This window comes from Neoarius graeffei, chromosome 28, assembly GCF_027579695.1.
Source record: "Neoarius graeffei isolate fNeoGra1 chromosome 28, fNeoGra1.pri, whole genome shotgun sequence".
In the NCBI taxonomy this organism is placed as follows: domain Eukaryota; kingdom Metazoa; phylum Chordata; class Actinopteri; order Siluriformes; family Ariidae; genus Neoarius; species Neoarius graeffei.
The window spans coordinates 6,360,857-6,388,412 of record NC_083596.1 but is presented as its reverse complement, the minus strand read 5'-3'; the positions used below and the strand labels follow the sequence as shown (position 1 = coordinate 6,388,412).

The following is a 27,556-nucleotide window of genomic DNA, read 5'->3' as shown; positions in this document are numbered from 1 at the left end:
ACTCGAGAAAGAAGCTTGGGCTGGTTAATTTACATTCTGACTAATAATACTGTAATAATTAAAACATCAAGTGTATGAATAGGTTATAATTCCATTATTCAGTATTTTTCTCTCGATTTTTCTTTGAAAAAAAGTGCCCATTTTTTGACCGAGTTGAATCATCCATTGGTGGCACCAAGGGACCAGTTCATGAGGACAAGGTGATGACGTGGGAAGAGGAGTATCCAATGGCAACAGTGATTGGCATTCGGTATAAATATGAAAGGCTCTGCGAATACAGACAACACAGAGAAGCAGGAAAAGTCCAGTGAAACCTTCAGACCTTGGTTCAAGACGTGACGATGGCAACAATGCTGCTGTCTCTCCTTTGTGCCTTCACAGTTCTCTCATTTTCCTCTGCGTGTTACATCCAGAACTGCCCTAGAGGAGGGAAGCGCTCATTTCCAGACACCATCCCCAGGCAGGTAAGTCACAATCCAGGGATGTAGTGATGGATTGTTTGTTAATTAATATTGTGATATTGGTATTATTGGTATAGATATAACCAGTTTGTGTATAGAATCACATTTTTAATATTGGTTTAAAAGGCCAAAAAATGAAAGAGCTTCCAAACTATTACAATACATACCTGTATAATAATTGAAAAATAATTTTTGTGAGATGTTGCTCATTTCTTTACAGCTTTTCATAGTTTTTGGATGAAACATAAAAGTTTTTCTTTTAATGAAACTTCAGTCCTATTGGAAGTTCCAAAAAAGCTAAACATCATGAAATCAAGTGTGTTGTGCAGCAATATTGGTTCTGATCTCGGTTTCTAGTGTATGGCATGCGGTCCCGAAGATAAGGGCCGGTGTTTCGGCCCCAGTATCTGCTGTGCAGAAGGACTGGGCTGTGTGATCGGATCTCCAGCGATGGCTCGCTGTTTGGAGGAAGATTATCTGCTCTCGCCGTGTGAGGCTGGAGGAAAACAGTGTGGACCTGATGAGGGTCGCTGCGCTGCACCTGGGGTTTGCTGCGACTCAGGTGACACTTTTTTTTTCCAATTAAAAAAAATATACATCTTTCACTGTATACATTTTGTATGCATTTTATAATTTATCTGGAGTTTAGTTGCTTTATCTGAATTTGGTTAATAAAGTAAAAATTAAAATAAAAAAATACACATTTTAATATAGATTTTCATTTTAAATACATTTCTATTCATCTCTCAATTTTTTAAAGCACTTTTATTATTAGCCTTATTACACACACACACACAGTTTTATATGAAAAAGTATTGTATACTAGCTTTGCTGAATAAATTTAATCATTAGAATCTATTCTTTTTCAATATACTTTCAGTACATTAATTTTAGAATTACATTAATGTCTATTGCATTTTATACTATTTCTGTGTATTTGCCTTTCTGCTGTTCTCCTATCAATCACTTAACCCGAGATCTCACACGCAGCAGTTTGAGCTCCTGGTGCTCTTGCTTGCTGTGCTGATGAGCTCAGTGTGGTGTGTGTGTATATACACAGATGGCTGTACTCTGGATTCAGACTGTGCAGAGGGGAGTGAACCCGAAGATGTGGCTGAAAGGAAGAGCTTCCTGGGCGGATCACAGGGAGAATTGCTGTTGCACATCCTCCATCCTGGCAGGGCACGCAGTCCATACTAAACCTCCTTTAAACACACACATACACTCTCCCAGCATATTACTGACTCACGCAATCAGTGTACGGACACAAGTAGATCCGATTTACACACAAACGATGAGTTTGAGTTCGCACTCAGTCAACCTTCACTGTACACAGCAATGTGCTGCAGTATGTTGAAATGCTTTTTGGAAATATGCACTGTACATCTATCTACAGAGTGTAAATACAGTATATAGCCAATAAACCTGCTCTCAAAATGTTTGTCTTGTCAATTTATGATTCACACGACATTTAAAAAAAAAAAAGAGAAAAAAAAGTTTGAAAGTTGAAATGAACTTGTTTATTGTTGGCAGAGATTAGATCACATAACTTCAAATCTGACAAAATCATGCGTTGATGAACAATACACCTAGCTGGAATGTTAGTAAAACTGAATAACCTGAGACAACAAATGATCATAATAAAATGATCGAATAACAGCTCTCGTAAGATTAAGGGCAAAAAAATTGCAGCAGCAACGACTTAAAAAAAAAAAAAAATCACGTACGTACTGGCCGAAGTTCTTTGACATTCTTTTCCTCGAGTCACATAGAAATCAAAAAGCTGGTAAAAAGTTCATGGAGAGAGAGAGAGAAGCCATTTGTGGAATCTGGAGGAAATTTCTTCTATTATACTACTCGCTCTCACATGAAGGATCCTCCCTGTAGACCATTTCTTCTGGTTTTGTTACGCATTATAATTCATATTATAATAATAAAAAAAACAACAACTCAGCAACATGAACATAGTGTTACTTCACTCACCCGTGCAAGTAAAACAGCAGTGGAACTTATACACAGCCAGAAAAATAGTGCAATTTAAAACAAACATCCCCATGCTAGAGAAAAACGCCAACACTGATAATTATGGGATGGATGTAAACGGATCTTTAGGATGGGATTGAATGCCAAAATACATTTCAGAGTGTAATACCAACAGCACTGGAGTTTGAATAGGATGCACTCCGACCACTTTAATTATATATTTATGAAAAAGACAGGAAGTGTGGTGACATTTTCGGGTCTCAATGCTGCACTATTTTGCTTACTAATGAGCTACATGAGGTCAGAGGTCACAGTAGCATTGCCAACGTCCTTCACAGCTGGGGAGGAAAAAAAGTTTGATGCCATTATCCGTTATTAAAAAGGTACCCTAAAGGTCACAATTCTAAATAAGTCATAAGAAAGCCTTTCTTCTCCCAGCTGACTCCACCCACTCAGTATCCTGACCATTTCAGAGGTCCAGACTGTTTTTTTTTTTGGTGGGTTTTGTTAAATTGTGGCTCTGGCTCAACGAATCAATCAATAATTATATAAATAAAATTGGTCAAATTAGCGCAAGCCAATACAGAGATATTTAACCCCTTCAATGCCCTTGGACGAGTCACGTACGTCATGAAATCTTTTACCGCTGTGCCTTATGGCGAAAGAATGTTTTAGGCATTGACTGTAATTCATACGTGCCACTGTGAAGTAAAAGTAATGTGCCATGTAAGGTACATAAAAGGAGGTGTTTATGATTAGTAGCGTACGTCATAAGGTACAGCGGTAAAAGGAGTTCATGACGTACGTGACTCGTCCAAGGGCATTGAAGGGGTTAACCATTACATGTTTTAACTCTTGTTCATATTGCGCATCTCTACTTCACATGCCTCCCGAGTTGCTTTTTAGGGAAAAGGGGTGGAGTCAAAGCCTGGAATGAAAAAATAAGCCAGATCTAAGGCATTACAATTATAATATTATAATTGTAATATTATATATTATAAAATATATATTATGTGTATTATAAAATTATAATATTATAATTTAGTGCACATCTGTGTCTTTATTAGGTCGACTAACTAGTGGGAAAGTTCTGATATAGACCTTCATGTGAGGGAAGAAAGATCATATAACCTTGAAGATGATTAGAAAGTTAATTTGCCATGACCTACTACAAGACACAGAAAAACTGGATTACTGAAAACTTGGTTACACCATGACATTCGGTTTTGTTTACAATCTGAGGTTATGTACAGTGCCTTGAAAAAGTATTCATACCCCTTGAACTTTTTCACATTTTTCCACCTTACAACCACGAACTTAAAAGTTTTTTTATTGAGATTTTATGTGATAGACCAACACAGAGTAGCACATAATTGTGAAGCGAAACGAAAATGATAAATGGTCTTCAAAATTTTAAACAAATAAAAATCTGAAAAATGTGGTGTGCATTAGTATTCAGCCCCCCTGCGTCAATACGTTGTAGAGCCACCTTTTGCTGCAATTACAGCTGCAAGTCTTTTGTGGTATGTCTCTACCAGCTTTGCACATCTAGACACTGAAATTTTTGCCCATTCATCTTTGCAAAATCAGCCAGACTGGATGGAGAGCGTCTGTGAACAGCAATTTTCAAGTCTTGCCACAGATGCTCAATGGGATTTAGGTCTGGACTTTGACTGGGCCATTCTAACACGTGAATATTCTTTGATCTGAACCATTCCATTGTAGCTCTGGCTGTATGTTTAGGGTCATTGTCTTGCTGGAAGGTGAATCTCCTTCCCAGTCTCAAGTCTTTTGCAGCCTCCAACAGGTTTTCTTCCAGGATTGCCCTGTATTTAGCTCCATCCATCTTCCCATCAACTCTGACCAGCTTCCCTGTCCCTGCTGAAGAAAAGCATCCCCATAGCATGATGCTGCCACCACCATGTTTCACAGTGGGGATGGTGTGTGCAGGGTGATGAGCAGTGTTAGTTTTCCACCACACATAGCGCTTTGCATTTAGGCCAAAAAGTTCAACTTTGGTCTCATCTGACCAAAGCACCTTCGTCCACATGTTTGCCGTGTCCCCTACATGGCTTCTGGAAAACTGCAAACGGGACTTCTTATGCCTGTCTTTCAACAATGGCTTTCTTCTTGCCACTCTTCCAAAAAGGCCAGATTTGTGGAGTGTACGACTTATAGTTGTCCTGTGCACAGATTCTCCCACCTGAGCTGTGGATTTCTGCAGCTCCTCCAGAGTGATCATGGGCCTCTTGGCTGCTTCTCTGACCAGTGCTCTCCTCACTCGCTCTGTCAGTTTAGATGGACGGCCACGTCTTGGTAGGTTTGCAGTTGTGCCATACTTTTTCCATTTTTGAATGATGGATTGAACAGTGCTTCTTGAGGTGTTCAGCGCTTGGGATATTTTTTTATAACCTAATCCTGCTTTAAACTTCTCCAGAACTTTATCCCTGACCTGTCTGGTGAGTTCTTTGGTCTTCATGATGCTGTTTGTTCTTCAGTGTTCTCTAACAAACCACTGAGGCCTTCACAGAACAAGTGTATTTATGCTGAGAGTAAATTACACACAGTAGGACTCTATTAACTAATTAGATGACTTCTGAAGGCAATTGATTGCACTGGATTGTATTTAGAGGTATCAGAGTACAGGGGGCTGAATACTAATGCACACCACATTTTTCAGATTTTTACTTGTTTAAAATTTTGAAGACCATTTATCATTTTCGTTTCACTTCACAATTATGTGCTACTCTGTGTTGGTCTATCACATAAAATCTCAATTAAAAAAAACTTTTAAGTTCGTGGTTGTAAGGTGGAAAAATGTGAAAAAGTTCAAGGGGTATGAATACTTTTGCAAGGCACTGTATGCCTCAGGCAGTGTGGCGTACCTCTTGCTGCTGTTTGACGGGGAAACGATCCCACAGTTGCAACAGCTGTGCTCCAGCCTGAGGCTCCAGCTCCTACACATCATATAAACACAAATACAGGTTTTAACCTGCTTCACATATACGCACACATTCACTCAATTTTCACTTTTAGCATCAGAGCTCTAATAAAGACCACAGAAACACTTAGTTTTGATCATAGATAGAAAGCAATCTCTAAGCAAATCTTCATGATATAAATTTAACTCAAGGTTTATGATTCAAAGGGTTTTTTTTTCTTCCAAACTATAACTCTTTAAAAGGCAGAGTCCGGTTCCTTGCTGACAGGAGTGGAACCCCATGTAGTCTTCTGCTCTTGCAGCCTGTCCACCTTAAGATTTGATGTGTTGTGCATTCTGAGATGCTTTTATGTCCATCATGGTTGTAAAGAGTGGTGACTTGAGTTAGCCTTCCTGTCGGCATGAACCAGTCTGGACTTTCAACAACAAAATGTTCAACTGCGTCATGATTTGCCAATTACAGGCATACAGGTGTTCCTAAGAAAGCAGCTGGTGAGTGTATAGTACATGGTACATTCTCTAAACTAATTTAACCAGAACTATTTGAAAATGTATTTTTTTTTAAATGTACTTGTCCACTATTAACTAAGGACTATCTACACAGAGCACTCAAAGTTATTAATAATAATAAATTAATTGTCCACTGAGAATTCAGACAGAACTGGTTGACAATCAAATCAAAACAGACCACTTAAGATGATATAAAGTATTACTCGAACATGGTTCTAGTCTTAAGAAGCCAATCATATTTCTTCCTCCACCCCCATAGTTTGAGGATTCACCGGTGTCTGCTTCGCCTACACCACTTCAAATGTTCCCACAAATATAGAGAAGCTTTGAATTCAGGGTCAATGTCAAACTTTCAGAGAGAATATAAAAGAGTTTGACGCTATAGAATGATGTCCTCAATGAAATTCAATAGCATTTCCAGCGCACAACTCCACGGGATTCTTTAAACACGTTTTGTAACTGGACCAGGCTGAAACATGACAGTCTGTGAAATAAAGGTTTTAAAATTCACTCATGAGTCTCAACAGCAGCATATATAAAACCACAAGCTTATCACAGAAGTAAAAGATGACAGACTGTCATGTTTCAGCCTGGTCTGGTTATAAAACGTGTAAAGGAGCATCATCAGTTCATGCAGAGTTGTGTGCTGGAAACACTATTGAATTTCATTGTATATATATCTTTAAAAAAAAAAAAAAGTCTAAAGTCCTTCCCGCACCATATGGCAGTGCTGATCTCCGTTTCTGTAGCCTGAGGCCTCTCGCCTATTACATAGCTAGGGTTGCAGTGGGGGGCGGGTCCTCTGGTAACTGAAAGTTTGACTCCCCACTCACATCTGTATTGCAGCATGCCTTGCCAGATGGCAGTAGGTACCCTTTTTACGATGGTCTTTGGTATGACCCGACCACAAGTAGAACATATATATATATATATATATATATATATATCAGTTGGATAGTACAGTGGTAATGCTCACTGACTATGACGCAGGAGATCGGGGTTCAAATCCCGGTCGGGGCAAAACATCATCCAGTAAGGGTCCTTAGGCAAAAACCCCTTATGATATATCAGCCTACCTCAGGAATGAGTGAAGACATAACTGATAGAGTCATACCGGCTCAGATGTCGCCCGGCAAACCAGGGCAAACTGATGAGAAATGGGCTACTGGAACAAGACATCGATGGACGAGGACAGAAAATACGGAATGCTGGAATGAGGTGGAAAAATACTGGAAAGACATATGGGAAAGAAAGGCATCACACAACACCGATGCCCAATGGTTAGTGGACCTAAGAGCTGACCACAGCAACCCAGAACAAGAACCAGTAACCATCTCAATGGCAGACGTCCAAGAAAGAGTGTCAAAGATGAAGAGCTGGACAGCACCAGGCCCCGATATGATCCATACGTACTGGCAATTACCGGTCTCTGCACAACATGGAAGGCCCTGTCAGGCATCATTGTGGCAAAAATGAGTAAGCATGTGGCTCAATACATGAGCGAGGCACAGAAAGGAATTGGCAGTAACACCAGAGGAGCCAAGCACCAGCTACTGGTCGATAGAACAGTTGCCCGAGACTGTAAGAAGAGACAGACCAACCTGTGCACTGCCTGGATTGACTACAAGAAAGCCTACGACTCAATGCCACACACATGGATACTGGAATGTCTGGAACTGTATAAGATCAACAGGAACCTAAGGACCTTCATCCAGAACTCCAAGGAGATGCGCTATCACCACTGCTGTTCTGCATAGGCCTGAACCCCCTCAGTCAGATAATCACGAAGAGCGGCTACGGGTACCGATTCCGTAGTGGGGCAACAATCAGCCACCTGCTCTACATGGATGACATCAAGCTGCAACATCTGAAGCCTTAGGTCCACTAACCAAGGAACGAGTGAGAAATAGACTCTGCATTACCGGACATAGTGGTGGTGGACAAAGAGCAGAAGAGGGTGGTGGTGATAGATGTGGCGATCCCAGCTGACGCCAACATCAGGAAGAAGGAACATGAGAAACTTGAGAAGTATCAAGCTGATCCACACCACCCAGATCTACAGCGATGACATAGGGATGTCATTCGGATTGGACAAGTGTGGCCGAATGGTCTCAAAGAGAGGCAAGATGATCCGGACTGAGGGGATTGACCTACCAGAGGGCAACATAGGTGATATCCAAGACAGCTACAAGTACCTTGGCATCCCACAGGCTAATGGAAACCATGAAGAGGCCACAAGGAAGTCAACCACAGCCAAATACCTCCAGAGAGTAAGGCAGGTCCTGAAAAGTCAGCTGAATGGTAAGAACAAGGTCCGAGCCATCAACATGTACGCACTACCAGTCATCAGATACCCCGCTGGTATCATAAACTGGCCAAAGGAGGAGATAGAAGCCACAGATATCAAGACTAGAAAGCTTCTCACCATGCATGGAGGGTTCCACCCCAAGTCTAGCACCCTGAGCCTATACACTAAGCGGAAAGAGGGAGGCCGAGGGCTAGTGAGCATCAAGACCACGGTCCAGGATGAAACATCGAAAATCCGAGAATACATCAGAAAGATGGCCCCAAAGGATGAACTGCTAAGTGAATGTCTCAGGCAGCAGAACCCTGATGAGAGTGCAGAGGAGGAGGAACAGACAACCTGGAGAGACAAACCCCTACATGGTATGTACCACCGTCAGATAGAGGAAGTGGCTGATATCAAGAAATCCTACCAGTGGCTGGATAATGCAGGACTGACAGACAGCACAGAGGCACTAATCATGGCAGCACAAGAACAGGCCATAAGCACAAGAGCCATAGAGGCCAGGATCTACCAGAGTAGATCAGACCCAAGATGCAGACTGTGCAAAGAAGCCCCTGAAACAGTCCAGCACATAGTAGCAGGGTGTAAGATACTAGCTGGATCAGCATACATGGAGAGGCACAACCAAGTGGCTGGGATAGTATACAGGAACATCTGCAACCAGTATGGAATAGAAGTACCCAAGTCCCAATGGGCCATACCACAGAAGGTGGCTGAGAACAACAGGGCCAAGGTTCTGTGGGACTTCAGCTTCCAGACTGACAAACAGATCCTGGCTAACCAACCAGACATAGTGGTGGTGGACAAAGAGCAGAAGAGGGTGGTGGTGATAGATGTGGCGATCCCAGCTGACGCCAACATCAGGAAGAAGGAACATGAGAAACTTGAGAAGTATCAAGGGTTGAAAGAGCAGCTGGAACGGATGTGGAAGGTCAAGGGTTGCGTGGTCCCCGTGGTAGTGGGGGCACTTGGGGCAGTAACCCCCAAACTGGGAGAGTGGCTCCAGCAAATCCCAGGAACAACATCTGAAGCCTCAGTCCAGAAGAGCGCAGTCCTAGGAACATCGAAGATACTGCGCAGAACCCTCAAACTCCCAGGCCTCTGGTAGAGGACCCGAGCTTGAGGATGACATGGATACCACCCCCCCACCGGGGGTGAGAAGGCGATTTTTTATATATATATATATATATATATATATATATATATATAGAGGGCGGCACGGTGGTGTAGTGGTTAGCGCTGTCGCCTCACAGCAAGAAGGTCCTGGGTTCGAACCCCGGGTCCGGCGAGGGCCTTTCTGTGTGGAGTTTGCATGTTCTCCCCGTGTCCGCGTGGGTTTCCTCCGGGTGCTCCGGTTTCCCCCACAGTCCAAAGACATGCAGGTTAGGTTAACTGGTGACTCTAAATTGACCGTAGGTGTGAATGTGAATGGTTGTCTGTGTCTATGTGTCAGCCCTGTGATGACCTGGCGACTTGTCCAGGGTGTACCCCGCCTTTCGCCCGTAGTCGGCTGGGATAGGCTCCAGCTTGCCTGCGACCCTGTAGAAGGATAAAGCGGCTAGAGATAATGAGATGAGATGAGATATATATATATATATATAAAATGGGTGGGGTTTTTAGAATTGCAGTGTGTAGCAGTTTTTTTTAAGCATCAGCACGAGCAATGTAAAGCTCATTTGTGAGCAAAGCCATTGCTTCTTTCTTGACCAGAAAAATAACTCTCAATGTGAGCATTTCATGAGGCAAGGAAATAAATAAATAAAAATTATGTAGGTTTTACCCATTATCTGTGGTTTAAAGAACTTGTTTTACCCTCCATAGTCAATTCTATCATCTATAGATACCACAGATATATCTATAGGCTTTTGTAAAATATTTAACTATAATTACAACCCCAATTCCAAAAAAGTTGGGACACTGTGTAAAATGTAAATAAAAACAGAATGCAAATGATTTGCAAATCTCATAAACCCATATTTTTTTCACAATAGAACACAGACAACATATGAAATGTTTAAACTGAGACATTTTACTATTTCATGAAAAATATATGCTCATTTTGAATTTGATGGCAGCAACACATCTCAAAAAAGTTGGGACGGGGGCAACAAAAAGCTGGAAAAGTAAGTGGTACTAAAAAGAAACAGCTGGAGGAACATTTTGCAATTATTTAGGTTAATTGACAGTAACATGACTAGGTATAAAAAGAGCATCTTCGAAAGGCTGAGTCTCTCAGAAGTAAAGATGGGCAGAAGTTCACCAGTCTGTGAAAGACTGTGTCTACAAATTGTGGAACAATTTCAGAATAATGTTCCTCAATGTAAAATTGTGAAGACTTTAAAATCTCATTATCTACAGTATATAATATAATCAAAAGATTCTGAGAATCTGACGAAATCTCTGTGCGCAAGGGACAAGGCCAAAAATCAATACTGGATGCCCGTGATCTTTGGGCCCTCAGGCAGCACTGCATTAAAAGCAGACATGATTCTGTAACGGAAAATCACTGAATGGGCTCAAGAACATTTCCAGAAATCACTGTCTGTGAACACAGTTCACCGTGCCATCCACAAATGCAGGTTCTAGCGCTAGTATGCAAAGAAGCAGCTATATGTGAACATGATCCAGAAACACCACCGTCTTCTCTGGGCCAAAACTCATTTAAAATTGACTGAGGCAACGTGGAAAACCGTTCTGTGGTCAGACGAATCAAAATTTGAAATTCGTTTTGGAAACCATGGACGCCACTTCCACCAGCCTAAAGAGGAGAGGAGACCATCCAGCTTGTTATCAGTGCACAGTTCAAAAGCCAGCATCTGTGATGGTATGAGGGTGCATTAGTGCATATGACATGAGTAGCTTGTACATTTGGAAAAGCATCATTATTGCTGAATGACAGATATACGTTTCAGAGCAACATGCTGCCATCCAGACAAAATCTTTTTTTTAGGAAAGGCCTTCCTTCTTTCAGCAAGACAATGCCAAACCGCTTTCTGCACATATTAAAACCTTATGGCTCCATAGTAAAAGAGTCTGGGTGCTAAACTGGCCTGCCTGCAGTTCAGACCTGTCTCCCATTTAAAACATTTGGTGCATTATGAAGTGAAAATTTGACAAAGGAGACCCCAATCAGTTGAGCAACTGAAATTGTATATCAGGTAAGAATGGGACAACATTTCTCTTTCAAAACTACAGCAATTGATCTCCTTAGTTGCCAGATGTTTATGGACTATTGTTAAAAGAAGAGGAGATGCTACACAGTGGTAAACATGCCCCGTCCCAACTTTTTTGAGACGTGTTGCTGCCATGAAATTTAAAATTACCTTATTTCTTTCTTAAAATGGTACATTTTCTCAGTTTAAAACATGTGATATGCTGTCTATGTTCTATTGTGAAAAATATATGGGTTTAGGAGATTTGCAAATCATTGCATTCTGTTTTTATTTACATTTTACACAGCGTCCCAACTCTTTTGGAATTAGGGTTGTATTACTACTAGTGTGTACCTTTTCAAAAGACATCGTGTTATCATGAGCAGTAGTAATATAGTGCTCATTTAGTTTGATATTAATTGCCAGTATATCTTGTTTCTTTCTCTGACCACAAATTCATGATCTGCACTGTCTAATTTTTCCTATTTAAAAACAAACAAAAACAAACAAAAACCCCAATTGATCTCTTCGTACAATGATGCCATCTACAAGACCATCTTCTTAAGAAGCTATAACGAGGTTGGGGGGTGAGGAGGTGTTTACCCGGCACCTCGTTGGGCTCTCTGTCCTGATCGTGACCTACCTGTCCGTCCCGGCTGATCTGCACTTTCTTGTTTTCGTTCCAGGGGTTGAGGACTTGATGAGTGACCTGGAAAGGCAGACTCTCTTTCCGGATCCACTCCACACTGAAGACTCCTCCCAGACCGGCAGCACCCCAGTCCTTGCAGCGCTCCGAGCCAATCTCCGAACTCATCCGAGCATAACCCTGAGAGACCGCATGTGATTACAGAAATTCTTTGAAACATTGAACACGATTAAAACAAAATTAGCCCATTTCCAAACATGGAAATAAGGGAAACAGTATTTTTATATTATTTTAAGCTACCGAAGGTTTTAAGTCTCATGGTGCACCTGGAAATGTCCGGAGCCTTGCACGGAGAAGATGAGGAAGATGGTGCTGTTCTCCTGGAAGGCTCTGTTCAGTTTGTGCTCGTTGTTCGGTGTAGTGGACCAGATGCCCCTCTGCTGCGAGAGCTCGATGTTCCTCAGGTTGCTGCTCTTCATGACGAAGTAACGCACTGATAGTCTGGACCTCAAAGATGGCGACTTGGAAACCTGGAGTCGATTAAAATATGTAGAAGATTTAAAAAAAAAAAGGGGGGGGGGGGGGGGGGGGCAAAGGAACAGACTACAGCATCCACGCTAAGCTCAAGAAAATCCATGGATGTATTAAGGCATCAGAACAGCACTTGCATATTTGAAACTGGTTAAAAATCCAGATCATGTTTAAATGATTCCTTTTGGAAAATTGCAGTGTATTAGGAAATGGTTCTACGACTCATTAAAAGCACTATATCGTCAACAAAACTGGATTGAACTACAGGAGTTTATTACAAATATGATTCCTCATCTCCATCAACCTTCACCCTCCTGAATAGATATAGTCCATATCAGGAAAATGCTTAACATTTCTTGGTATATTTAATGGTTCAGAGTAAATTCCATATCAGTTTGGCAATTTTATTAAATTGAAAGATGCACATTTCATTATGAGCTGAATTTATTTAAAATATGTACTACTTGTTTAAGCATTTTTTTTGGATAGAAGAAGTTTTACCCACCCCAGCCAAAGGTGACCTAAGAACACCTGGTCCTTTTGTTGAAGTGGATGAGGGACTGGCACTAGGACTGGTGAAGGTGGGGCTCTCTGATTTTACTGGGAGATGGTCATTGCTTGAACGTTTGGAAAAGGCAGCACCTTTATCTCTTTGGCTCTTAGACTGAGAGACAGCGGACTGTACTTTTGGAGACCTAGGAAATAAAGCACAGTCATGATATGACCTTAGAAATCAAATTTACACAATATTCTTCTTGCTCAAAATGTAGTTGATTAGCCATCCTAATGAGCATTTTATCTTTCTGGAAGTCTTACCTGTCTTGTGTGGAAGGAGTCTCATAGCTCTGGTCCATGACACTCCTATGTCCACCGTTAGTCCTCCAGCTGTTCGACTGGTGCTGAGGCTCATCTGGACTTATGGGTTTGGGTCTCTGGCCTATACCCGTGGGCTGCTGCAGGTTGGCCGCTTGCTCTTCGGCACCCAGCACCGACACCACGGCCAGGATCGTCGCCTCGTCCAGCTGGGACCACGGCTTAGAAGGGCAACGGATCCGTCTCAGGAACAGGCTATGCCAACGCTGTCTCAGCTGGAACACCATGGACGATATCTTAAGAAAATGAGAGAAAACTTGATTAAATACAACGAAGTGCAAAACCACGTAGTACTGATCCATTTTAAAGTCCCAGAAGCCACGCCAGACATTTTGGAAAAATGTTCTGCACCCATCAGCAAATTATTTGGTAGAATGAATACCACTAAGCACTCAAAACATTCTACACTGTAGCAAAGAGCAAAGGAATAAGTAGGAGTAAGTAAAACAAAGGAGCTCGAGAGCTTCCTCCTTCATACCTCTCGATCCAATTTGAAGTTAAGCCACTCGTCGATCTTCATCTGAGCCAGCTGATCTGTGGAACGAGCCTCATTGTCGCTGTCACTGCTCTCACACAGAGCATCATCTACTATAGGGAGTGCACACAAAAACACACAGTCATGATGTTTATAACTGTACATCTGAACACTCACAGCTACACTACCGTTCAAAAGTTTGGGGTCACTTTGCAATGTCCTTATTTTTGAAAGAAAAGCACTGTTCTTTTCAATGAAGATCACTTTAAACTAATCAGAAATCCACTCTATACATTGCTAATGTGGTAAATGACTATTCTAGCTGCAAATGTCTGGTTTTTGGTGCAATATCTCCATAGGTGTATAGAGGCCCATTTCCAGCAACTCTCACTCCAGTGTTCTAATGGTACAATGTGTTTGCTCATTGCCTCAGAAGCAGGGCTTTGAACCAGCAACTATCACTCCAGTGTTCTAATGGTACAATGTGTTTGCTCATTGCCTCAGAAGGCTAATGGATGATTAGAAAACCCTTGTACAATCATGTTAGCACAGCTGAAAACAGTTGAGCTCTTTAGAGAAGCTATAAAACTGACCTTCCTTTGAGCAGATTGAGTTTCTGGAGCATCACATTTGTGGGGTCGATTAAATGCTCAAAATGGCCAGAAAAATGTCTTGACTATATAGACCCCTTTGCAGTAAACGTCATTTCATACGTAAGCGGAAATTGCGTGCACAGCCTGGACCCAAAAAAGACTCAGAAATGCCTAGTTGTTGTGTTTTCGGGTGTCAGAATCGTAGCAGTGATGGAGTTAAAATGTACAGAATTCCAGCAGGATCTCACCCATTCAAAAAAAAAAAAAAATCGCCGACGTCTATGACTACAAGCCATCAAACGTGTAGACTGGGATGAAAGCACCATCAAAAATGTGCGGGTTTGCAGCACCCACTTCATCACAGGTAAGATCAGGCTATTTATTAAATCTTTCTTTTTTATTCTTTCTAGTCTTCGTTTATTGATGTAGCAAAATACTTTGGTAACGTTTGTCTGATTAGCTGGGTCATAGTTACACAATGTAATGAATATTGTTAGCATGTTAACTTATGGCCCTTTTCCACCTCACTTCAGCTCGCTTCAGCTCACTTCAGCCCGACACGGCTCGCGTTTCGACTACCAAAAACCAGCACGACTCAGCTTGCTTCAGCCCTGCTTAGCCCCTAAAACTCGCACCGTTTTGGAGTGGGGCTGAAGCGAGCCAAACCGTGTCGAGTGAGGCTGGGGGCGTGAGCAGACACTCCCCTGTGCACTGATTGGTGAGGAGGAGTGTCCTCACATGCCCACACACGCCCCGCGAGCACGCTGGGATCTGTAAACACCGCAAACCCGGAAGGAGAAGAATTACGAGAATTTCTGAAGCCTTATGCGCCTCGCCTCATCTATACGCTCTTGCCAGTATCTGTCCGCGTTGTCGGTGACAACAAGCCACAGCACCAAGACCAGCAACACTAACGACTCCATGTCCTCCATGTTTATTGTTTACTATTCGGGTCGTGAGACTACCGCTTAAAAGCTCACTGATGTCACTGCTTGCGCTGCTTAACGACATCACCTGACGTCCACCCACTTTCGCTAACTCCACCCAATGTGTCCACCCACTTCCAGCCAGCACGGTTCAGCGCGGTTGTAGTCGAAATGCAACTCCAACAGCCCCACTCAGCTCGACTCAGCACGGCACGGCTCAGCCCAACTCAGCCGCGTTTGTAGTGGAAAACCGGCATTAGCTTTGCATGCAATTTTGTTTGTAGGAGAGGTCTCGCTTGACTCAAGCAGTCCAGATTTTGTGTCATCATTATTTGTGTATGCCGAAAATCACAATTTTAAAGCAAGGATGGAAAGGTAAAATTGTGTGCCCTCACTCTAAATGCCAACTTATGTTGACTGCTCTAACCTAGCTCCCGCCCCGTTCAGTTTCATTTCCGGTCTCTGCCTCTCGCTTTTTACGCAGCTCTGATTTCTCTTAGCTGCACTCTTTACACTATCATTCCTTTCATGCCATTACCTCCTGCAGATTGCTGTTTAGTGTTGGTATTTGCTGTTGTAGCTAAAGCCACATTGCCATCACATCACTGGCATAATTTGATTAAAACAAAATGAATATGAATGTCCCATTGTTAATCAAGTTGTACATGCCCGCACATAATCATATGCGTCTAAAGACTTGTAGGCACGAAGTTTTTCGTGGGTGTACACTGAAGTCTTGTCAATAAGGTACGAGTATATATCTGGCCATTGTATACCAGGGAACTTACTAACATCGTCCGTCCACTCTTTAATTAAATGCGGATCCGGTAGGCGATGTCCACTTGTTAGAGTTAACTTATTTATGTAGCATTCTCGATCTTGTAACGACAATTGTTTGGCATAATCTGACAGCTCATAATGTCGGTCTATGGGCAGCGCCATTGTTTCTGGGTCCAGGCTGTGCGCGCATCCTGGCAACGGTCGGTTTGTTTACAAACATGCGAAGGGGTCTATTTTCTATTCATTTTACAACTTATGGTGGTAAATAAAAGTGTGACTTTTCATGGAAAACACAAAATTGTCTGGGTGACTCCAAACTTTTGAACGGTAGTGTACAGTATGTGTTTAATAGAAGCCAAAATATCTACATCGTATAGAGACAAGGCCATTAACAGAAGTGTTCAGGGGGAAAAAAATGTACAAAATATATTTTATTTACTCCAAATATAGCTGTTTAACGAAGGCATGCTTAGACTCATAGTTTGAACTACGAAAACATTGGGATTTAAGCGGAAAATTCTGCGAATTCAGTTTTTGTACAGAACGTGTATACAAGCCAAAACTAATACATGATTAAAAGTGCTTGATCATCTTGGTGATCGTGGGTTACCTCGGGGTGTGGAAGGTTCCTGCAGCGCCGTGCTGGGCAGTTTGGCGCAACCTCCAAACACAGCCACAGTTAGCGGAGTAACCACAGTGCAGCAGCGCACGCTGGCTATCCTGTGTGCTCGTGTCATCTCGTCATAGATCAACCAGTCTGTAGGCAGAGACTGAACTGCTGCTGCTTGGGCATTAGCTGGAGGGATCTGAAGAAAGAAATCGGATATCCTAAGCCACGCTTACACACATCTGACAGCTATATCAACAGCACTTAAAAGAAAGAAAGATGATGGCTGAAACTGACCTTCTTGTATTGGGATTGGCTCAGGACAGACGTCGGGTGGAAGCGAACCTTCTTTTCTCTGGCGCCTCGGAGTGTTTTGTTATCATGGTCTACGTGAATCAGGTTAGGGTACATGCCTGCTACGAGTGCTGCCTTCACCACTGCCCAGTTCTCAGAGTTCAGATTTACATCACGGATATCGCTGCAACCCCGAGCGCGAACAAAACCTGACAGGAGAGTGTATGTTGAGCTATACTGGAATGAATAACAGTGGTGCTGGATAGAAGGTCATATTATTTTAATACTGCGTGAAAAGACAAAGATTAGTTGTTTCAGGCCCAGTCTATAATATTACAATATGCATTTGTTTTCCAGAGCTGGAACCAAGCTCTGGTTGGCTCCTGGAGTGTTGCTGGTGTACCTATAGCACGAAGCTGGCCCAACAGCTGAGCGCGCATCCTGATGACGATTTCCATGGTGGCCTGCGACAGGAAGTTCTTCTCACAGAAAGACCTTTCCCAGCCATCAGTGCGGGCCTTCTGCCATGCCTGAGATACAAAACATACTTCGTACATCAGAAACAAAAATCTCGGATAAAATTACCTCCTTGATTTAGACAGATTTCAAAAGTTTCCTAAAGATGGCTTAGACTTAATCTTGGTCTAGATTGCAAGACTAGTGTTAATCTGAGTATTAGAAGACACTAACAAGTGTATTTAATATACTAACAAGTAATTTTGCCATCAAATGGTTCCAATATTAGATTTTTTTTAAAGTAATTGTCCAAGAGTCAGGAAATGGGCACGTAACATCTCTGCGGACCCATCACACCCTGGTCACAATCTGTTTAATCTTCTCCCCTCAGGGAGGCGATATAGATCACTGTATGCTAAAACAACCAGACACAAGAATAGTTTCTTCCCTCAGGCTGTCTCTGTGATGAACAGCTAAAATCCACATTCATATATCAGTAATATCACTTGCAAAATATCTGCACACTTATACTGTCATTCTGTGCTCACTGTGACTTACAGTGGTGCTTGAAAGTTTGTGAACCCTTCAGAATTTTCTATATTTCTGCATAAATATGACCTAAAACATCATCAGATTTTCACACAAGTCCTAAAAGTGGATAAAGAGAACCCAGTTAAACAAATGAGACAAAAATATTATACTTGGTCATTTATTTATTGAGGAAAATGATCCAATATTACATATCTGTGAGTGGCAAAAGTATGTGAACCTCTAGGATTAGCAGTTAATTTGAAGGTGAAATTAGAGTCAGGTGTTTTCAATCAATGGGATGACAATCAGGTGTGAGTGGGCACCCTGTTTTATTTAAAAGAACAGGGATCTATCAAAGTCTGACCTTCACAACACATGTTTGTGGAAGTGTATCATGGCATGAACAAAGGAGCTTTCTGAGGACCTCAGAAAAAGCGTTGTTGATGTTCATCAGGCTGGAAAAGGTTACAAAACCATCTCTAAAGAGTTTGGACTCCACCAATCCACAGTCAGACAGATTGTGTACAAATGGAGGAAATTCAACAACTGTTACCCTCACCAGGAGTGGTCGACCAACAAAGATCATGCCAAGAGCAAGGCGTGTAACAAGGCAAGGTCACACAGGACCCCAGGGTAACTTCTAAGCAACTGAAGGCCTCTCTCACATTGGCTAATGTTCATGAGTCCACCATCAGGAGAACACTGAACAACAATGGTGTGCATGGCAGGGTTGCAAGGAGAAAGCCACGGCTCTCCAAAAAGAACATTGCTGCTCATCTGCAGTTTGCTAAAGATCACGTGGACAAGCCAGAAGGCTATTGGAAAAATGTTTTGTAGACGGATGAGACCAGAATAGAACTTTTTGGTTTAAATGGGAAGCATTACATTTGGAGAAAGGAAAACACTGCATTCCAGCATAAGACCCTTATCCCATCTGTGAAACATGGTGGTGGTAGTATCATGGTTTGGGCCTGCTTTGCTGCATCTGGGCCAGGATGGCTTGCCGTCGTTGATGGAACAATGAATTCTAAATTATACCAGCGAAATCTAAAGGAAAATGTCAGGACATCTGTCAATGAACTGAATCTCAAGAGAAGGTGGGTCATGCAGCAAGACAACGACCCTAAGCACACAAGTCGTTTTACCAAAGAATGGTTAAAGAAGAATAAAGTGAATGTTTTGGAATGGCCAAGTCAAAGTCCTGACCTTAATCCAATGGAAATGTTGTGGAAGGACCTGAAGCGAGCAGTTCATGTGAGGAAACCCACCAACATCCCAGAGTTGAAGCTGTTCTGTATGGAGGAACGGGCTAAAATTCCTCCAAGCCGGTGTGCAGGACTGATCAACAGTTACCACAAACGTTTAGTTGCAGTTATTGCTGCACAAGGGGGTCACACCAGATACTGAAAGCAAAGGGTCACATACTTTTGCCACTCACAGATATGTAATATTGGATCATTTTCCTCAATAAATAAATGACCAAGTATAATATTTTTGTCTCGTTTGTTTAACTGGCTTCTCTTTATCTACTTTTAGGACTTGTGTGAAAATCTGATGATGATGTTTTAGGTCATATTTATGCAGAAATATAGAAAATTCTAAAGGGTTCACAAACTTTCAAGCACAACTGTATGTGTGTATATATATATATATATATATATATATATATATATATATATATATATATATATATATATATAATATTTTTTTTTAAACTTATTTAAATTTACTATTCATCTTTGCACTATGCACCATATTGCACCAAAAGGGAAATCCTTTCTGTGATGAACAGTTAAAATCCAGATTCATATATCAGTAATATCACTTGTAAAATATCTGAACACTTATACCGTCATTCTGTGCACACTGTATACTTTATATTTATTTAACTATTCCATACTTGACTTACCTGGATTACTTTGCACTAAGCACCTATTTTTGTTGTTTGCTTGTTTGTTTGTTTTGTGTCTACGCTTTTTTATCTGTTTTTGTACTATGAGAGCTAAGTGAACCGGAGTCAAATTCCTCATGTGTGTCCACATACCTGGCAATAAAAGTGTTTCTATTCTAACCTCAATGTTAAAAAACACTACATGTTTAATAAATGTAAACACACTTCATTGTTCTGATTTTTCATAAATTACAGTTAGATTGCTTTTTTTTCCCCTCCACGTGCAATAGTCTTTCTATTTGTCCAAAAATAACAAAACCTAAGTCAGCGGTCACTAAATGAGCCAGACGCCATCAAGATCCCAGTAGTTTGTCTTACGTGGTCAGAACACGTCTACGTTTATCTGGTAAATGGTCAGGCTGTTCGTGTGGCTACCTGAAAAGCCCGGAGCAAGGCCATGTGATCACTGAAGGTATTGGCAGCGAAACATCTCCTGCACTGCATGGCGGCTCGTTTTTGTGAAGCCTGAGCTGGCAGCACAAACGGTTCCCTGTAGGACAGCATGCAGGCGATGGTGAGGATCGGGTCCAGGCATTTAAGCACCACCGCACATAGCACCATCTTCCCAAGATGTGGCTCCACGGGCAGGTCTGCTAGATGGTAACCTAGCTCGGTCAGGTCCTCCCATGGGTCCATGGCATCTATGGTCTTGGTATAAACACATAGAATTTGAGATACATTTGAGGGTAACTTGTCATCCCTTTCATATACGAGTATACAGCAAAACGAAATATGAACTGGTACAACAACGACAAAAAAAAGCCAATGCGATTTTAATAATGCTCAATTTCTGGCAATGCTTATGATCCGTTTTGTAATGACTGAAGTAGGGTTCTGGTGTTAAATCCAAGAATAAGCACTGTAAAATTCCCCAAGATTAATTTCCATCTGAATGAAAGCTGGCGGCACGGTGGTGTAGTGGTTAGCGCTGTCGCCTCACAGCAAGAAGGTCCTGGGTTCGAGCCCCGGGGCCGGCGAGGGCCTTTCTGTGCGGAGTTTGCATGTTCTCCCCGTGTCCGCGTGGGTTTCCTCCGGGTGCTCCGGTTTCCCCCACAGTCCAAAGACATGCAGGTTAGGTTAACTGGTGACTCTAGATTGACCGTAGGTGTGAATGTGAGTGTGAATGGTTGTCTGTGTCTATGTGTCAGCCCTGTGATGACCTGGCGACTTGTCCAGGGTGTACCCCGCCTTTCGCCCGTAGTCAGCTGGGATAGGCTCCAGCTTGCCTGCGACCCTGTAGAAGGATAAAGCGGCTAGAGATGATGAGATGAGATGAATGAAAGCTAATATTTATCTTATTTCAACTCCGGAATGTAGCAAGCTGATTTTTCTTTTGGCTCAGAGGTGTTAGGAGCTTGAGCAGAACAAGACTGGGAGTTCTGGACTGGATCTGTAAATTTGGTTCTCTGACATTTTAATAGCATAAATAAGTACAGCGGGACAGTGTAGAACAGGGGACACCAACTGGCAGACTCCTTTCCAAATCTGGATAAATGACGCTTCTTTGCTCAAAATAATAAAACATTAAAAATCTTATATATTGCTTTTATACAGTGTAGGTTGCTAGGTAGACAGAAGCACGCAAATAGAGGTGTGCGGGTGTAGACGAAATATGGCGTCATCAAAAATTAGGAAAGTTGATCTTGAAAACCAAGTCTTCCGAGCAGAATGGACAGAAAAGTATGCGTTTATTCTTCCTGCAACGAGACTGGTGTGTCTCATTTGCTTGGAGTCTGCTGCAGTTATCAAAAGTGGCAATTTAAAAAGTCATTATGAAACTAAACACAGACACTTTGAAGACTCTTACCCGCAGCAGTCCGAGGTAAGGACGCGGAAAATAATTTAGCTTAAAGCCCAGTAGGCACGATCTACGTGGGTCCTCTCTCTCATTCCATCTCCGCACAACAGCGGATATACGAGTGCTCGCTGAGAAGACAATTCAAGAATGACCAATGAACATTTACATGCCTGTTTGAGAATGGCACTGACCCCATTCCTCCCAAGGTTCAAAATACTAGCAGGGAACACTAAAGCTAATTTCTCCCACGGAATTATGGAAGTAGCCCGACAGACAATAGGCTGCATGTGAACAAAGCTATGAAAATCATTCGCTGTTACTTTTAAATAAGTTTTTGCTTCAATCTTTTAGTGGTTGTTCAGCTCAGTTCAACCTACAAGAGCACTCTATAGGTTTTCCTTTGAGGACGTTACAACTTTCTGGATAAAAGGAATATAGGCCAATGCAAATACCAAGACAAAATGTTGATTGCACCTTGTTTCATGTTTGTCCAGCAGAGGCATTGTATTTTTGCTAGTTTGCGTTAGAATGATTTTGTATTAATAATAATAAAAAATCATAATAAATATTGCGCCTTTCTCATACCCAAGGTCACTTTACAATTTTAAAAAAATCCACCAAGAGAGGGTCAGGATGTCGTTCCAATGGTGTAGCTGCCACAGTCCCACCAAAAGGCACATGAAGACAAGTCCCACACCGCCTGCATAGCCGCCACACAACGTAGCTCAGAACACCGCGCCATGGTTCGACAAAGCGAGCACAGAAGCACCGCCACGCAGAGCGCTGGTAATGTTCCAAACCACCTGCACAGCTACCACGACACCACCGAGCAACATCGCGCCAAGCACAAAAGCACCGCCTCACAGAGCGCTGGACAACCATGATATTAAAAGAGCAACGAGCTCACTGCAGTCCACAGCCAGGAGCACAGGCATCGCCCATGGCAGACCAAGGCCTCGAGGGAACCGACGCCCAAAACTGGGTCTGGAGCTACAGCACAACTGGTGGACAAAACACTCAATCAAAAAAAAAAAACAAAAAAAACCAAATCAAGCTACACAAACACAAAAAAAAGAAAAAAACAAAATAAAATAAACAGCTCCGGTGAGAAGCAGCAGCCAGAATGCGCACCGAGTACCCTCAACCGGAAACCGGGAGGGAGGGAAAGAAAACCCCACAACTGTTTGTATTGTTACAAAAGCAACTCCATGCAATAAAAGTGTTAACTGAACTGATTTAGTCTGGTAAAAAGCGTGAGCCCGGATTTGTACGTATCTAATTATCCGGACCACAGAAGGTGAGGAGGGTTGATTTCTGGACTTCTTGCAATTTCAGCTTGAAGATCTCTGGTGCAGCACGAGTGTACTGTAGAGCGCAGTGAAAGTTTGCGGTTAATACCTTGAGCATCTGCACAGCATTCTTGATAGTGAGTAGGTGTGGTGGCTCTGGGGCTTTGGCAAGGAACTCCGCAATGGGGCAGGAAACAGGGGCTAAAAGTTTAGTGTGAAGACAGAGTTCCTAAAAGACACAGAGAGAGAGAGACTATTACTGTGCCTTTATTGTGTGTAACTGCTAGAGATATGCAGCATGTACATGTGTGAATATACCTGCAGAGGCATACGGAGCAGCTGAGGAACCTGATACTCCAGCATGTTATTGAAGCGCAGCTGGCTGAACAGATGGAAACAAATTCCCGGGCGGCAGCGTCCAGCTCTAAAAATACAGAAAAAAGGGGAAAAAAAAAAAAAACAAAAACCAAAAAACCATTATGTACGATTGTGTAGTCCAGGGGTTTTCAAAGTGTGGGGCGCACCTCCCCTAGGGGGCGCCAGAGTTCTTTAGGGGGGGCGCAACGTGAGGAAAAATAAACCAGAATAAGTTACTATTGCGGACATTTAGCGAACTTCAGCTAGCCTTTGCCAGAGACAAAATGGATCGATTTTTAGTACCTAAAGCTACAGTGAGTGAGGAGACAGAGTCTGGGCCAAGCAAAAAAAAAGAAGGAAGTATGACCACGATTATTTAAAGTTTGGATTTTCATGGACTGGATCTGAAGATGCTCCACTGCCACAGTGTGTTGTCTGCCAAGAGGTGCTAGCTAATGATGCTATGAGATGTTTAAAATGTGTAAAACGAGATGTTTTTAAAAAGCACAGATGTTTAAAATGTGCAAAAAAGATGTTTAAAAAAAAGCTCATATGTTTAAAATGTGTAAAAGAAAAAAAAATGTGTACAACAACCATTTTTTTAAATACGAATGGAACATTAAGTATAGCAACAACAAAAATTGTAAGGGGGGGTGGGGGGCGCTGTTGTTTATTTGCTCTCTGAGGGGGGGCTGACTCTCCCACACTTTGAAAACCCCTGGTGTAGTCCATTCCTCGTGTGTTGCTACGCAGCTATACTGGTATTCCAAGTGTTTGGTGTGGTATCTCAGCCATTTTTTGGTTTGCTAGGTTCAGGTTGGGCCTGGACAATCTCGGAATTGGTTTCTAGGCCTGGTAATCACAAGCCAGTACGCGTCTAGCAGTATTAGCATTACGGACAACAGATTTTGTGTGAGAATGTTAAAATGAAACAGTCTGGCACAGAAATGATGAATACGTAAAGATAAAGATTTACACACCTTCCTTTACGCTGTAATGCACTTGCTTTTGATATCCACACCATCTTTAGCATGGTCACATGATTCAGGGCATCGAAAGCTTTCTGTAACACACACACACAAAAAAAATAAATAATTATACGAGATGCAACACAGCAAGTTGTCATAGATTTAACAGGATTTTATTTAAAAAAAAAAAAAGTTACCTCTTTAACCTTGCCAGAGTCAATTACAAAGACAACATCGTTGATGGTGATGCTCGTTTCAGCAATGTTGGTTGAGAGAATCTTTTTGGGGGGGGGGGGGGGGGGGGGGGGGGAAATGGATAAATAAATAAATAAAACATCTATACATCACCAAGATAAGAAACCTTAAGAAAAATGAGCATGGTGACGTGTCCAAAATTTAAAAAGTGCACTCACAATTTTGCGAACCCCAACTGGAGATGGTTTCAGAACTTTCCTCTGATCCAAGCTCTGCATGTTGGAGTGTAAAGTGAACACCTGGTACCTGAAGGACAATGACAAAACATTACACGCAAATTTTGCATGAATTTGAAATGCGTGCAATTTTATTAAGTCAACCATGAAACTTAACATGCCTATGCTGTTGATCTACAAATCTTTTATCGTCATAAAGAATACGGTCTCGCAGTCCGACTATTTCATCATATCCTGGCAAAAATATCAAGACTGCACCTAGGGACAGAGAAGAGAAAAACACTTCAGATTGATCGAACGTTCTTTATGGCACGGTTCTCAATAACACAACAGGGAACTGCAGGCTAGGAAAGGTCTTTAATGTCCAACTTGAGAACAATAAAAAAAACGTTATAAACTGTAAAAGTGCTTTTCTCAGGTGTTGCTATGCTGTCTATAGTGTTCCAGGTACAGTATCTTAGTTGGTTTGTGCTTTTTTGTCTCTTCAATTCACAATTTGACACCATGACCATTTTAAAATGCAGAATTTTTGGGCTACACATCTTCATACCCCATTGAGAAACAAATCCCAAATCTTCATTCTAACTCTTACCTTCATCAGAGCTCTGACAGATGTTGAAGAGGAGGTGCATGATGAGGTCCAGGTCTACCTTTTCATCATCAAAGCTGTGGTGGTAAGCCTTGAGCAGCTCCTGGTCCTGAGCAGTGAGCTCCCCGCTGGCTGACTGCACCAGGGACGACTCATCCAGCTGACCTGCCTCCAGAGATGAGCTGCACAGATGTGAAAAACGATATCAGAAACAAACCTGCACCAGAACTTGATCGAACACTTGGGATAGTCTGTGCATGTACAGAGTTCTCTTATGGTTTTTCCTCCTCAATATCTGAGAGAGAAGAGTGCTGGAATCTGACTGAAGGAAAACAGCATTATGTGTAGTTTGTGAACAAAACTCTCCCAAATGAATACGCGTGAATAAAACTGTATAAATGTGACAAGGAGGAGGTTTGGGCAATAATTAGATGAATGCTAATCCACACTTATTTGTGAAAGCTCTAGAAGTACTTACATGTGTGACTCCAGCAGATCCACGGCTTCAGTCTGGTTGAAATGTTTGGCCCAGTCAAGAGCAGTCCTTTTAAAAAACAAACAAACAAATAAATAAATCTCATCTCATTATCTCTAGCCGCTTTATCCTGTTCTACAGGGTCGCAGGCAAGCTGGAGCCTATCCCAGCTGACTACGGGCGAAAGGCGGGGTACACCCTGGACAAGTCGCCAGGTCATCACAGGGCTGACACATAGACACAGACAACCATTCACACTCACATTCACACCTACGCTCAATTTAGAGTCACCAGTTAACCTAACCTGCATGTCTTTGGACTGTGGGGGAAACCGGAGCACCCGGAGGAAACCCACGCGGACACGGGGAGAACATGCAAACTCCGCACAGAAAGGCCCTCGCCGGCCACGGGACTCGAACCCAGACCTTCTTGCTGTGAGGCGACAGCGCTAACCACTACACCATCGTGCCGCCCCAAATAAATAAATAAATAATAATGCTTATTAAACTTAAAATTATTAAAGGCAAAGTCTTTTATTTCTTTTCAATACCACAGTGCTGTTAAACACTCGATTCTGATTGGTCAGAAGTCATTAGCTCTGGATGCAATATTGATATTCATGCAGTTTTCATAATACGTTGTAGCTTACTTTAGAGCTTCCATAATCAACAGACTAAAATCACAAAAGTGTGAAGAAGTTTTCCATAAGGAAATGTTTATTTTACATTTATGGAAGGAGTCTCCGGTGTAACTTCTGTTACATTCAGAAGTAAACCTTCAATTTTATGCTTTTTGACATAAAGCATAACAGGAGTTATGCTTTATGGTTTCTCGAAGCTGCTTTCAAGACAGAGAGGGGAAAAAAAAAAAGACCCTGGAGAGAGAATGACTATTTTGTGGACATTTGACATCATAATTATAAGTGGCTAAAAAGTATTATTCTATCCACATTTCACTGGATATGAGCAATTGCGTGCTTGGATTGGCTACTCTACTACTAGGATATCAGCTCATATACTGTGAGTAGAGAAAAACAAAATGGCGGAGCATGTTGCTGAACCAACCGAGGATGAAATAAAAACTACTCAAAACAAAACCACAAAAAATAAATTAAAAAAGGTGCAAAATATGGAATAAAAGTATTTGATGGTAAGAATATATATATTTTTTTCAAGAAACATACATGTTATTTACCAGCTGGTAGGTCCGTATCATAAAATACCGTGACCGAGGTCTTGAAAGTACTGAGCGAGGCCCTCTGGGCCGAGGTCAGTATTCAAGGCCGAGGTCACGGTATTTCACCATACGGACCGACCTTAAGCTGGTAAATAATATATATTTTTTTTCTTTACCAAATTCTAACAGAAAACGAGAGCACCCGAAAGGGAAAACCGAGCCGAGCCGCCATTTTGAATCCTCATTCACGGCTGTAACACAAATGGCTTCCTCCTCAGTATACAAGTGCACTTCCATGGCAGGAAAAAAACTACATTTTGCCGCCTATGTCGTCCCCTATTTATACAAAATTGAGTCATTCAGGATTCAGCCATGTTTTTGCTCGGCGTTAGCAAGTTAGAGGTTTTTAGCTTTCTCCTGAAATGTTTCCTTTTATTTCTTCTTCCTCAGGGTAG

General features: G+C 42.0%; 2 protein-coding genes across 3 annotated transcripts in view; one reads left to right on the top strand and one right to left on the bottom strand.

The window, feature by feature from the left end:
• Positions 1 to 258: 258 nt before the first annotated feature.
• On the top strand, positions 259 to 1,661 carry LOC132875930 (vasotocin-neurophysin VT 2-like). Its single transcript, XM_060913086.1, is given in 4 exon segments — positions 259 to 315; positions 318 to 464; positions 819 to 1,023; positions 1,522 to 1,661. Coding segments are annotated over 4 exon segments (549 nt in total).
• Positions 1,662 to 1,958: 297 nt separating this feature from the next.
• Positions 1,959 to 27,556, bottom strand: part of ythdc2 (YTH domain containing 2) — a 43,748-nt gene continuing 18,150 nt past the window's right edge. Inside the window, exons 13-31 of one of the 2 annotated variants that reach the window (XM_060913270.1) lie at positions 25,929 to 25,994; positions 25,454 to 25,632; positions 25,023 to 25,119; positions 24,844 to 24,931; positions 24,628 to 24,708; positions 24,443 to 24,525; positions 23,424 to 23,529; positions 23,215 to 23,334; positions 20,394 to 20,666; positions 17,484 to 17,610; positions 17,084 to 17,289; positions 16,790 to 16,985; positions 13,884 to 13,993; positions 13,349 to 13,641; positions 13,038 to 13,227; positions 12,328 to 12,531; positions 11,999 to 12,181; positions 5,330 to 5,401; positions 1,959 to 2,782 (exon numbers count right to left, since the gene is read on the bottom strand). In XM_060913270.1, coding sequence (XP_060769253.1) covers positions 2,777 to 2,782; positions 5,330 to 5,401; positions 11,999 to 12,181; positions 12,328 to 12,531; positions 13,038 to 13,227; positions 13,349 to 13,641; positions 13,884 to 13,993; positions 16,790 to 16,985; positions 17,084 to 17,289; positions 17,484 to 17,610; positions 20,394 to 20,666; positions 23,215 to 23,334; positions 23,424 to 23,529; positions 24,443 to 24,525; positions 24,628 to 24,708; positions 24,844 to 24,931; positions 25,023 to 25,119; positions 25,454 to 25,632; positions 25,929 to 25,994 — 2,680 coding nt within the window. In that variant the 3' untranslated portion in view covers positions 1,959 to 2,776. The remainder of the gene's footprint in view (positions 2,783 to 5,329; positions 5,402 to 11,998; positions 12,182 to 12,327; positions 12,532 to 13,037; positions 13,228 to 13,348; positions 13,642 to 13,883; positions 13,994 to 16,789; positions 16,986 to 17,083; positions 17,290 to 17,483; positions 17,611 to 20,393; positions 20,667 to 23,214; positions 23,335 to 23,423; positions 23,530 to 24,442; positions 24,526 to 24,627; positions 24,709 to 24,843; positions 24,932 to 25,022; positions 25,120 to 25,453; positions 25,633 to 25,928; positions 25,995 to 27,556) is intronic. The other variant, XM_060913271.1, reaches the window with a different exon arrangement.